This window comes from Meles meles, chromosome 14 (assembly GCF_922984935.1).
Source record: "Meles meles chromosome 14, mMelMel3.1 paternal haplotype, whole genome shotgun sequence".
NCBI lineage: Eukaryota > Metazoa > Chordata > Mammalia > Carnivora > Mustelidae > Meles > Meles meles.
In genome coordinates this window covers 55190179-55202961 of record NC_060079.1, presented here as the reverse complement: position 1 = coordinate 55202961, position 12783 = coordinate 55190179, and the positions used below count along the sequence as shown (strand labels likewise).

The 12783-nt window shown below is 37.4% G+C and overlaps 1 protein-coding gene across 6 annotated transcripts in view; it reads left to right on the top strand.

Moving 5' to 3' along the window:
* The window catches only part of MYCBP2 (MYC binding protein 2), a 275059-nt gene that overhangs the window by 228624 nt on the left and 33652 nt on the right, over positions 1 to 12783 (top strand). For all 6 annotated transcript variants that reach the window (XM_046028200.1, XM_046028199.1, XM_046028201.1 and 3 more), the window contains 6 exons: positions 1502 to 1659; positions 2996 to 3195; positions 4028 to 4177; positions 7844 to 8004; positions 9560 to 9716; positions 9899 to 10123. In XM_046028200.1, the coding sequence (XP_045884156.1) occupies positions 1502 to 1659; positions 2996 to 3195; positions 4028 to 4177; positions 7844 to 8004; positions 9560 to 9716; positions 9899 to 10123 (1051 nt within the window). The remainder of the gene's footprint in view (positions 1 to 1501; positions 1660 to 2995; positions 3196 to 4027; positions 4178 to 7843; positions 8005 to 9559; positions 9717 to 9898; positions 10124 to 12783) is intronic.

Sequence of the window (12783 nt, the reverse complement as noted above, 5' to 3'; positions counted from 1 at the left end):
ACTAATCAACCTATAGTACACAAGACAACCCCCCACAACAGGGAGTTATCTGATGCAAAGTAGCTGAGCTTGTGGTGGTTATCTTTGAATTTTTTTTTACAAGCATAACCATTTTTATAAGAACAAGTCATTTTCTTTTTAGGTTGTATAATAGTTTGGGTTTTTTGGGTTTTTTTTTCAAGTTGATAAACTTCCTCTGAAAGCACAACAAAGGTTTGAGTTTTGTAGTAACACCATTTATAGAGTGAATTAAATTAGTTCTGTTAAATTAGACCCTCTTCTCTGGTCATTCTGGAACCTGTTGGCCCAAGCTGACATCCAGGCACTTTTACCACCCTGGGTTATCTGTTCAAATGAGAATGTCTATACCCTTAGAGAGGTGGTAAGTACAGAAAACACCAGGGAGGTAACTGGTTTCTAGAAAATGTATAAGCTTGACTGACAGATGTAAGAGCTCAAACCTGGCTTGAATGATGGAAAAGAAATCCAGAACTCACAGTGAGCAAAATTGTCCCTATTTGGAATGAGGTAACAGGGGGAAAAAAAAAAAAAAAAAAAGGAATAATCTGTCTTAGAGAGAAAGTAAGGGAAGGTATTTCTCTTTTTTATAAAAAGCCTCAGTATTATATAGTATATTACTATATTAGTAACTTTTCAAGTATTTTTTAATGTTGCTATAGTAAATAGAAAAATTGTTAGTTTACTTAAACCGAGTTCTTCTAGAATGTCAGTATACTATAACTCTATACCGAAAATCAGTTTGTTACCTTTCATTGCACTTAGTGTGGCCATGTTCTAAAAGGGGTTGTGGGCAGCACTTCCCAAGAATGAGAAATGTGATAGAAAACTCGGGCACAGAAAGAACATTGAATTGTTTCACTTTCCAATTTGTTATGTGTGTACATACCTATTTTCTTTCTTTTCTGTGCTCTTATGAATATATCTGTCTAGGTTTCTTGAATATCGTAACATAACTTCTGCCAGAATGCTTTTGATTCTGAAAGGAGTTCAGAACATTTAATACCTTTTCTTCTTTTTCATTTAAAAATGCAAAGTAGAGGGGCGCCTGGGTGGCTCAGTGGGTTAAGCCACTGCCTTCAGCTCAGGTCATGATCTCAGGGTCCTGTGATCGAGTGCCGCATCGGGCTCTCTGCTCGGCAGCGAGCCTGCTTCCCTCTCTCTCTCTCTCTGCCTGCCTCTCTGTCTACTTGTGATCTCTCTCTGTCAAATAAATAAATAAAATCTTTAAAAAAAAAAAATGCAAAGTAGATTTAAGAAAACCGGAAGTTTTAGGACACAGGTTCTAAAATCAATCAAAATTTAGTGCATTTGGAAAGATCAAATTGTGACTTAAAGAGTGCTTGTCAAGTTGGCTTTGAATTTGTGTTTTTCCACAAGATATAAGTTCATATATTTGACAATACTACTATACATTAAATATAGTTTCACTTTATTCACTTCTTCTCCTAAGTTTTTATCGGTCATTCTGTTCTTTCTGCAGTTTGGAAACTAGTCCCATAACCGATACTGATCTTGCAAAGAGAACTGTCTTCCAAAGATCATACTCAGTTGTTGCTTCTGAATATGATAAACAACACTCCATTTTACCTGCACGAGTGAAAGCCATTCCTAGAAGAAGAGTTAACAGTGGAGACACTGGTGAGTATAAAGATAAAAAGGAAGATTGTGTGGTCCAAATGGTTTTATTTGCAGATATTTTTTAAAATCTGGTTTTTGAAAGGAAATGGATTAATTTTAAATTGTGGTTGACATTCCTTTTATGAGACACACCCAACGGTATGCATGTCTAAATTTTGCATCTCAGTTGGAAGAGACCTAGAGACCATCCAGTGATAATTCAAGAATAAACTGACCTTTAAAATCTTACCTTTTAGGGGTGCCTGGGTGGCTTAGTGGGTTAAAGCCTCTGCCTTAGGCTCAGGTCATGATCCCTGGGATAGAGCCCCACATCAGGCTTTCTGCTCAGTGGGGAGCCTGTTTCCCTTCCTCTCTCTCTCTGTTTGCCTCTCTGCCTATTGTAATCTCTCTGTGTCAAATAAATAAATAAATAATCTTTAAAATAAAATGAAATGAAATAAAATCTTACCTGTTAGGTTCTAAGCCACATGTTGCCACCATTATTCCTTCTACTAAGTTTCAGTGAACTAGTGGTTCCCATGATTTGCTTTCACAATTATATTCTCATTCCCAGTAGAAGCTTCTAACTCTATAGAGCTTCTATAGTGGAGCTACTTCCACTCTGTAGATAATGTGGGGATACAAGTAGCTCTTAGTCATCGAAAAAGTTAAATAATCTGTACTAGTTAGTATCAGTAGCCTCAAATTAGAGTGCTTGATTCTGTGTCAGGAATAAAGAAAGAAATCCAAGAGAAAAGGATAATGTGGTGATTTATCAGGTAGCCCACTTAAATGAAGATTTAATCTAGTATTTATACATAGGTAATTATGTGTTTTATATGGATTCCATTTAGGGGAAAAAAATACAACATTTAGCTTTTAAGAGTGTTTTAGAAACCATGAACTTAAGATTCAGCCCTGGATTCAAACTCAGTTTGATGACTCAATAGCTACATGATTTTAGGAAAGTAAGGTATTTAATCTTTCCGGACACCTGGGTGGTTCAGCCAATTAAACATCTGCCTTCAGGGTGGAGTCCCTCATCCAGCTCCTTGCTCAGCGGGGAGCCTGCTTCTCCCTCTCCCTCTGCCCCTCCTCTCAGGCTTGCTCGCTCGCTCTCTGACAAATAAATAAAATCTTAAAAAAATGTATATTTAATCTTTCTCAGCCTCAGTTAAAATTGAAGTTGTTAGTTTGTATCACATGCAAAACAAACCAAGAAAAAAGAAAAAAAATACTATAGTGAATAAGTTAGATACTGTTTATTTTAATATCATCTTAAATATATTGTTTGTATAGTCAATGAAAGTTAATTTCTTTTTTTTCCTTTTTTTCTTTTTTTTTTTTTAATAAATAGAAGTTGGTTCTTCCCTCTTGAGGCATCCATCTCCTGAGCTTTCCCGGCTAATCTCAGCCCACAGTTCTCTTTCCAAAGGAGAACGAAATTTTCAATGGCCAGTTTTAGCTTTTGTTATACAACATCATGATCTAGAAGGTCTTGAAATAGCAATGAAACAGGCCTTAAGGAAATCTGCTTGCCGAGTTTTTGCCATGGAGGTATGAATACATTAATGGGATTATTGATTCATTTATCTTACAAATCATTTGATGATTTTCTTTAATGTTAGTTCCTTTTCTACCCAACAGAAATTTCAAAAAATTAAGAGACACTAGCCAATCAAAAATATCAAATATTCACATCAAAATTAAATTCTTCATTTATGAATATAAACGAATATAGAGATCCATATTTAAGCACTCCAAAGAAATTTATTTCTGTAGTGCTTTATTGTTTTAATCCTGTTAGCATCTTTTTAAAAAAAGCTTTTTGTAAGAATGACATCATTTCAGTTAGAAGAATCATGACAAAGAGAGGACAAGTAGGCCTTTGAGTTATAAATTTAACTATAACTTTTCTGAGCCTATTCTCTGGAAATGATGGAATTGCTATCTGTCATATTTTTATATGTATTTTATATATTTTTTAATCTTTTATGTCATGAGTATAATAAATAACCTGCCACTTCAATGATGATGGGAACAATATAAATACATTGAGTATAGAACTTGAAAAACATTTTGTGTTATCCTAAATACAAGTTGGGAAAAAATGTGCTTCAGCAAATTAATATGAAGATGAAGCTTTGAAGTAAAAAGTGGTTTGAAAAAATACTTCTGTGTTGCATTTCATAAGTATTATTTTCCCTATCATGTTTTTTAATTGGGAACCAAAATTATTTACTATTTCAAGTTCGGTGTGTTTTTGGTAAAATGAAGGTCAGATGTTTTTAGTATCTTTACTTAAAATACTTGATCCATGGAATACTTGGTAATGTTTACTCACATATTTTCTTTTTATCTTTGACTCATTTAACCATCATTTATTCAGGCTTTCAACTGGCTTCTGTGTAATGTCATCCAAACAACTTCCCTACATGATATTCTGTGGCATTTTGTGGCATCATTAACTCCTGCTCCAGTGGAACCAGAAGAAGAAGAGGATGAGGAAAATAAAACAAACAAAGAAAATGCAGAACAAGTAAGTGAGATTTTTGGGGGGAAGGGGGTTGTCCATGTTTTTATAGAAGAGTAGAACCATCTTCAGATAATACAATAATATGCGTGAGCTCATTCACAGGTTATATAACCTAAAGGCAAGAGTAAAATTTCAGTGCTATGAGCAACATGTTTTCCTCTCTGGCAAAGATGTGGTCATTCAGTTCTGATTTCTCACTAAACATTATTGTCCTGAAACAATGAATTGAAAGGTATATACTGTTACAGTACTACATAAGACAGATAAACAGGGCAACATTATTCTATGGAAGATATATCTACTTCACAATATTACTGTAAGTTGGTAATAAAAATGTACTATGTAAGGACATGAAATTTAAAAATGTTTGCTTGGCTAGAAAGGACTTGGATTTTATAGAAAGCAACCTACATAATGAAAGGACATTGACTAGGACCCTAGAAACCTGGGTGCTAGACCCATTTCCACATCTGTAACGATGTGACTGGCCTCATCTGTAAATGGAAAACTAGACCACATTTAATTCACCTGCAGGCATTCTAAAATTATATGCTTAATAGTTTATGATTAACTTGCAAGGATATTAGACAACATTATCATAGCCAAATTCTTAAAACTCATAAGGAAACAAAGTACCCTGAGTGAGAACTAGCAGAAAAAGCTGGCAGCAGAAATAGACCTTCAACAATTTCAGTGGTGGTAATTTATTATCTGTCTATCTATGTAGTATAACTATGTTTAATGTGCTTTAAAAAATAAAAGACAAACTTTAATTATGTAAGAAGAAATGTAAGAATGACAGATTTGAAAAAGAACTAAGTAAATTAACATGTAAGAATTATATATTAGTATAATAATTAATGTTAGAAAAAAGCAGTGAACCAAAAAAAAAAAAAATCAGTTCTGAGATTTACAGATTAGTCAAGAAATTGGTGAACTGTTAAGAGAGACCTAAAGAAATCATCCAGAATAAAACAGAAAAAAAATGAGTTGCTTTAAAAAGTGAAAAATATGAGAAGGTGTAACATTTATCTAATTGGAGTTGCAGAAAGAGAGGATAGACAGAATGGAAAATGGTACTATTTGAGGAATTGATACCTGAAGATTGTCCAGAATTGATTACAGATGATAGTGCATTGAATCAGGAAGCCCACTGAACCCCAGGCAGAATAAAGAAAAGTCGTGGTGGGCAAATCATAGTGAATTATCTGAACAACCAAAACAAAGAACAGGTCTTTAAAGCAGCCATGGAGGGAAAAATTATACTTAAGGTAGGGACAGTAAGAATAACAACTGAATTTTCAGTAACAGTATTGTAAGTATTGTAACTTTTTTTAAAAGGGAATCAGTTGATACTTTCAGTGTGCTGAGAGAAAATAACTGTCAATCCAGTGAGTCGATCTTTGTAGAAGAAAGGAAAAATAAAGATATTTTCAGAAAATAAACAGAGGGATTGACACAAACAGACCATTACAAACGAAAATTGTAATGCGCTTCAGTTACAATAGGAGATCTTCCATGGAAGATCTGAGAATGAAAAGAAAAGAAAGTGTTAAATCTTAACATGAGACTATATAGAAAGTGATTATATGTAATGGGAGTGATTTTTTATAAAACTTAGTGCCAAAATACACACAGCAGTACCATATACATGAGGAGGCAGGTGATTGGTGTTGGTGTTCAGTGGGCTGATAATGATTTTGGTTAGCTTTAGATTAAGTTGAGTGTGTGTCATTACACAAAGTGTAGTGTGTATCATTACACAAATAACAGAAACAGAGTGTATAGGGGGCACCTGGCTGGCTCAGTCAGTGGAGCGTGTGACTCTTAATCTTGGGGTTGTGAGTTCTAGCCTCACATTAGTTGTAGAGATGACTTAAAAATAAAACCTTAGGGGCGCCTGGGTGGCTCAGTGAGTTAAAGCCTCTGCCTTTGGCTCAGGTCATGATCCCAGGATCCTGCAATCGAGCCCTGCATCAGGCTCTCTGCTCTGCAGGGAGCCTGCTTCCTCCTCTCTCTCTGCCTGCCTCTCTGCCTACTTGTGATTTCTCTCTGTCATGTAAATAAATAAAATCTTTAAAAAAAAATAAAATAAAACCTTAAAAAAAAAAGAAATAGAGTGTATAATTTCCAAACTCATAGAAAAATGAGAAAAGTCAACTCAACCCCTCCCCAAGAGGGAAAACAAAATAGAAAGAAGTGGTGCAAATAGAAAGTAACATATTAGAAATAAGTACAAAGAGAACTAAATCTTTAAAAGACAAAAATTTAAAAGACAAAAATTGGGATGCCTGGTGGCTCAGTTGGTTAAGCATCCAACTTTTGATTTCGCCTCAGGTCAGAGCCCTGTGTGGGGCTCTGCGTTCAGCGGGGAGTCTGCTTCTCTATCTTTGGCACTCCCCCTACACACACACACACACACACTCACACACTCTCTCTCTCTCACTCACTCTCTCTCTCAGATAAATGAGTCGAGTCTTTTTTAAAAATAAATAAATAGGGACGCCTGGGTGGCTCAGTGGGTTAAAGCCTTTGCCTTTCGCTCAGGTCATGATCCCAGGGTCCTGGGATCGAGCCCCACATCGGGCTCTCTGCTTGGCAGGGAGCCTGCTTCCTCCTCCTCTCTCTCTCTGCCTGCCTCTCTCCCTACTTGTGATCTCTATCTGTCAAATAAATAAATAAAATCTTTAAAAAAATAAAAAAATAAAATAAATAAAAATAAATAAATAAACAATGGTTTTCTGGGTGGCTCAGTCAGTTGGGTGTCTGCCTCTGGCTCAGGTAATGATCTCAGAGTCCTGAGATCAAGTCATGTACCAGGCTCCCTGCTCATCAGGGATCTGCTTCTGCCTCTCCCTTTGCACCTCACCACTACTCATGCCCTCTCTGTCTCTCAAATGAATAAATAAAATCTTTTAAAAAATTAAATAAAAGATAAAAATTGTCAGAATAGATGAAAAAAACAAGAGGTAGATGCTGTTCATAAGCATCACATCTAAAACATAAGGATACAGAAAGACTGAAAGTGGAAATTTAGAAAAAGATAATAGTAGACAAACACCAAACAAAATAAAGTTGGTGTGAACATCAGAAGAAAAGAAAGTTTTAGATGAAATTAATAATAGGGATAAAAAAGCTTTCTACAAAATGATGAACAATTCTAAACATGTATGCATCAATAATATGGTCTTAAAAATAATAGGTAAAAATTGACAGAACTGCAAGGAGAAATAGAAAAAAAAATACACAATTACAGTGTAAGATTGTTTCACACCTTTAACAACTAACCTCAAACTCATTGGATGAAAATAGTTGCCTATTGGCTGACTACTCTGTGGGTCAGTGGTTTGGGTGAGGCTCCAAACATACAAGTCACCCTGTTGGTATATTTGTGAGCTCACCAGAATCAATACAGATACAGTATCTATTTGTTTGGTGATTTTATTTATGAGTGACCTCATCACTTTTTCCCTAAAAGATAGTACAAAACATAATTAGTGAAAGCATGTTTTGGGTATGATTTGGTTTTAGTTTTCTTGCTTGCATTTCTGTTACATAACTGTCTTTACTGTATACATAACACTTCTAAGTGTACATAATTTTTGTGTGTGGGGGGAAAGTCCTTTCCAGTATACAGACTGATCAACTCGCTTCCCATTTCTGTGTTAGGAGAAAGACACAAGAGTATGTGAACATCCCCTCTCAGATATAGTGATTGCCGGGGAAGCTGCTCATCCTTTACCACATACATTTCACCGCTTACTTCAGACAATCTCCGATCTTATGATGTCTCTCCCCAGTGGCAGTTCATTACAGCAAATGGCCCTAAGGTAATTTTACATCTAAGTGTTCTAGGTACAGTGGAGAAGAGATTTTATGTAGTATTCAAACTCAAAATGCTCGAAAGACCTTTTTAAATAGTAAGATACAAAGACTTCTCCTTCTTAGCTCACACCTGTTTGCCCCTCTATAAAATGAGGTTAATACACTCTTGATGCTCTGAATTATCAGTCTGTAACAGTTTTCCTCACATCCCACCCCGCTTCTACCCCAAGTCACTTGTCTCAGTGCTACCCAGGAGATTTTTTTTGTTTTTTTCCCAAATATATTTAAATTACTTATTTTTTTAAAACCCACCTCTCTGAACTCCCCCTGCCACCTCCATCCCACTCCCCAGTGACTGATGCTTACTCCAAAGGGGATGTTCAGTTATTCGCTATAGAATGAGTGATATAAACCTGGTCCTCCCCACCCCCGTGGAGGATTAGCTCACTGCTATGTTCTAGAATGAACTCTTGTGGAAACAAGAAGAGCTTGGGCCTGTGTCCCTAGGAGTGCACCTGGGAGGCCCCTCGAGCCAGGAAGATGGGGTGTGCTGTTCCCATTTTACAGAGGTGGAGACTAAGGATGTGAGAGGTCACTTGGCTAATAAGGCCATGAAGCTACTAAGTACCTGATTCCCCCCATCTACTCCTTCAGGCCCTGTGTAACCCACTTGGTCTTCTGTGACCCTACAGCTCCCACTCAGAGCAGCAAATATCTTTGCTGCAAGTAGGGGGTGAGCTCTTCAGTGAAGAATTGTGTCCTTCATCTTGTCCCCTACATTTTATGCCATCATGTAAAATTTTCCATTAATTAAAAGGAGACTTTTAAATGTTATAAAAGGGAGAGGGAGATCGAAGTCTCAGAAACAGAAATTAAAATACTGATTTTGAATTGAAAAGAATTTTGAGAAAAATGGAAACTTAGTTATATACAAGGTAGGGGAGCATCACTTACTTTTAAGTCTAAGCCTGCTAAGATTTTAACATTACTTCTACATTGTGAACCTTGTTATCAGATCTACATATGGAGCCACACATATAAATGAATGCTCCATTGACTTTTGTAAGCTGTAAGGTGATGGAGTGATTTTTGGCTACCCACAGCCCTAATGATAAGACCAGCAGAGGGGAGATTGTGTTTCCTCCTCACAAGATTTTTGAAGTGCAGGATGTGTTACATACACTCTGATGAATTAGTATAGAATTCTAAAACTAATAAATTTGAGAGGCTGTTTCAGTTGGGCTAATACTTGTCTAACTGCAAAAATGATCTATTACTTTTTTTGTTTCTATACCCTTTATCTTCATGGCTCCAGAAGCAAATTTCTTTATATGTAAATGTATTTTTCTATATGTAAAATGAGCAAACTTTATTTAGGTCTTATCTTGTTCCAAAGAAATTACCTTTATTTCTCAGAAAAAGGCAGTGATATTATTTCCTAATTTTTTTTCCTATTTCTGTTTTTCACCTGGAACATTAAGATCTTTGGAATACTAGCTATGGAGTGCTTTTCTAGGAATTCCTTAGGAATTATTTAATGTATTGCTTATACCTTTTTAGGTGCTGGAGTCTGAAATTCAAGCAGTCTGATCACCAGTTCCTCCATCAGAGTAATGTCTTTCATCACATTAACAATATTTTGTCAAAATCAGATGATGGAGATAGTGAAGAAAGTTTTAGCATCAGTATTCAGTCTGGCTTTGAAGCAATGAGTCAGGTCAGTCATTGACCAGCTGTCCTGTGTTATCCCGCTAACATTCAACAGTGTGTAGAAGGAGAAACTGCAAGTTACTCCTAAACAATTTAGTTCATTTGTTCCTTATCTCATGTCTTGTTTGTCTTATTATCAGGAAAGATTTCCATTTCAGTGTTGTAATAACGTGCATTTGTTTCTGGTAGGAATTGTGTATAGTAATGTGCCTAAAGGACTTAACCAGCATTGTTGACATAAAAACTTCAAGCCGACCTGCCATGATTGGCAGCTTGACAGATGGTTCTACAGAAACCTTTTGGGAATCAGGAGATGAGGATAAAAACAAAACTAAGAACATCACCATCAACTGCGTAAAAGGAATCAATGCCCGCTACGTATCTGTCCATGTGGACAATTCCCGAGATCTCGGGGTAAGAAAGGAAACTTAATTTGTGGCTCATTAGTTCTTTTCAGACTGTCAGTGACTATGCCCTGTCATTTCTGAGTTTAGCAAAAAGATTTCCATGAAAACAAACTGAGGGTTGCTGGGGGAAGGGAGGGTTGGGAGAGGGGGAGTGGGGTTATGGACATTGGGGAGGGTATGTGCTATGGTGAGTGCTATGAAGTGTATAAACCTGGCGATTCACAGATCTGTACCCCTGGGGATAAAAATACATTACATGTTTATAAAAAAATAAGAAATAAATAAAAAATTTTTTTAAAAAAAGATTTCCATGTAGAACTTCACCAAACAACATTTTTATGTTTCCCAAATGAATCTTAAGTCTAAAAACAGATTAAGAGGACTGGGGCACTATGGAATACCAATTCTAAAAAGAGATGTGATACAAATAACACCCTGGCTCCCAGCTAAGCAGAATAAATGAATGCACTGTAACTGTCTACCCACGTGCCCTTGTTTCAGCTCTTCTCTTGGCCTGGAAGTCCTCCCCCTTAAACTCTATCAGATTATTCTAATATCTTGAAAGACCAGGAAAAATTTCCTCTCCCAGGACCTCTTCTATAAAATTACTCTTTCTGGAGTTCCTGCGTGACTCAGTCAGTTAAGTGTCTGCCTGAAGCTCAGGTCATGATCCCAGGGTCCTGCTCAGAAGGGAGCCTGCTTCTCCCTCTCCTCCCCACTCATGTTCTATCTCTGTTGCTATCTCTGTCTCTCTGAAATAAATAAAATCTTTTTTTAACAATTTACTCTTTCCCTTCTCTAGGTTCTTTTTTTATATTACTCTGATGGCACTTAATACACTTTGACCTATCATGTAATTAGCTCTCAGTTTCAAACCCTCACTCTTAGCTTTCACGGCAGTAATGGTGGGGTATCTAGACTACCGTGAATAATCATAATTTATATTCTTCCTAACACTAGCCTGTTCACATGTTTCACCTGAATTTAGCACTCCTTGACAAAAAGCAGTAAACAAAGGAAAAAGAGTCTTATTTACTGGACTGTTGAGAACCAAGAAGGAGGCACCAGCTGCCCCGCATACTTCTACCCCCATTCCTGGGGAAGGAACTCCTTAGAATTTTTCCCTCAGAAGGGTTGGGCTTGCTAGCAGAAACAGTATTAATAAATCCCCTTTGAGGGGCACCTGGGTGGTTCAGTGGGTTAAAGCCTCTGCCTTCGGCTCAGGTCATGATCTCAGGGTCCTGGGATCGCGTCCCGCATCGGGCTCTCTGCTCAGCAGGGAGCCTGCTTCCCTTCCTCTCTCTGCCTGCCTTTCTGCCTACTTGTGATCTCTGTCTGTCAAATGAATAAATAAAATCTTTAAAAATAAATAACTAAATAAATAAATCCCCTTTGACCATTGCCAGCCTTCTCCCATCCCATTCATGTATTTCCTTTCCCAGAAGGAGCCAGAGTGGTGGGGTTGGGTCTTGGATAACCCATGTAGGATGCCAACGTCAGAAGTCCAGTCTTCCATCAACATTCCTTGCCATCCACAGTCATCCCTAACTCCTGTTCCCTGGCAGTGAATAAGAAAAGGGGGTTTAGCTAATATATCATAAGGCGTATCTCCTTTTTGGAGCCAAGAGTTTCATTTGGCACAACTAAAAAGTCAAGTGTAAGAAATCAAAACATTTTTCTAGCTAGAATTTACTTTTTGGGGGCGCCTGGGTGGCTCAGTGGGTTAAATCCTCTGCCTTCGGCTCAGGTCATGATCCCAGGGTGCTGGGATCGAGCCCCACATTGGGCTCTCTACTCCGTGGGGAGCCTGCTTCCTCCTCTCTCTCTGCCTGCCTCTCTGCCTAGTTGTGATTTCTCTCTGTCAAATAAAATATTAAAAAAAAAATTTACTTTTTGGTACAAAGTTATGTATAGTTCATGGTATATTTTAAGCTAGGACATACTCTCCGTCAGAACAATGATGGCAGTCAATTTGACATTTTTCCCTTTTAGGGAAAGAATCGTAGCAATACTTGTTTTTAAAAGCCCTAGTAGGGGGGCGCCTGGGTGGCTCAGTAGGTTAAGTCCTCTCTGCCTTTGGCTCAGGTCATGATCCCTGGATCTGGGGATCAAGCCCCACATGGGTTTCTGCTCAGCAGGGAGCCTGCTTCCCTTCCTCTCCCTCTCTGCTTGCCTCTCTGCCTACTTGTGATCAGTGTCTGTCAAATAAATAAAATCTTAAAATAAAAAATTTAAAAAATAAAAATAAAAGCCCCAGTAGGTAAGCCAATATCTGCTTTCCTTTTAAGAAACCTCCTCTGAGTTATAAGCATCCTTGAGGCTGATGTACCTCTGTGTCCCCACCTGCCCACCACCAGTGCCTCATACACAGCAATTGTTGGAATTGCATTAGCCTAGACCTGATATATAGCTAAGTATGCAGTTCTCTCAGGAATTAATGTGCTAATCTGTTCCTTGATGTGCCTTGCATAAAAGTTACTCAACTTTAGGGTCTCTGGCTCTAGTACTAGAATGATTCTTTTCAGTACTTAAAGATTCTGAACTTCCGTTTGATATTTATTTCATGTGTTAATTAATGTTCCTTCCCTAGTGTGGCAAGGATCTTGAGAGGATAGAACCCGTCATTTTCATACATCCTTCTCCAAGTCTGTAAGGCAGTCTGTGTAC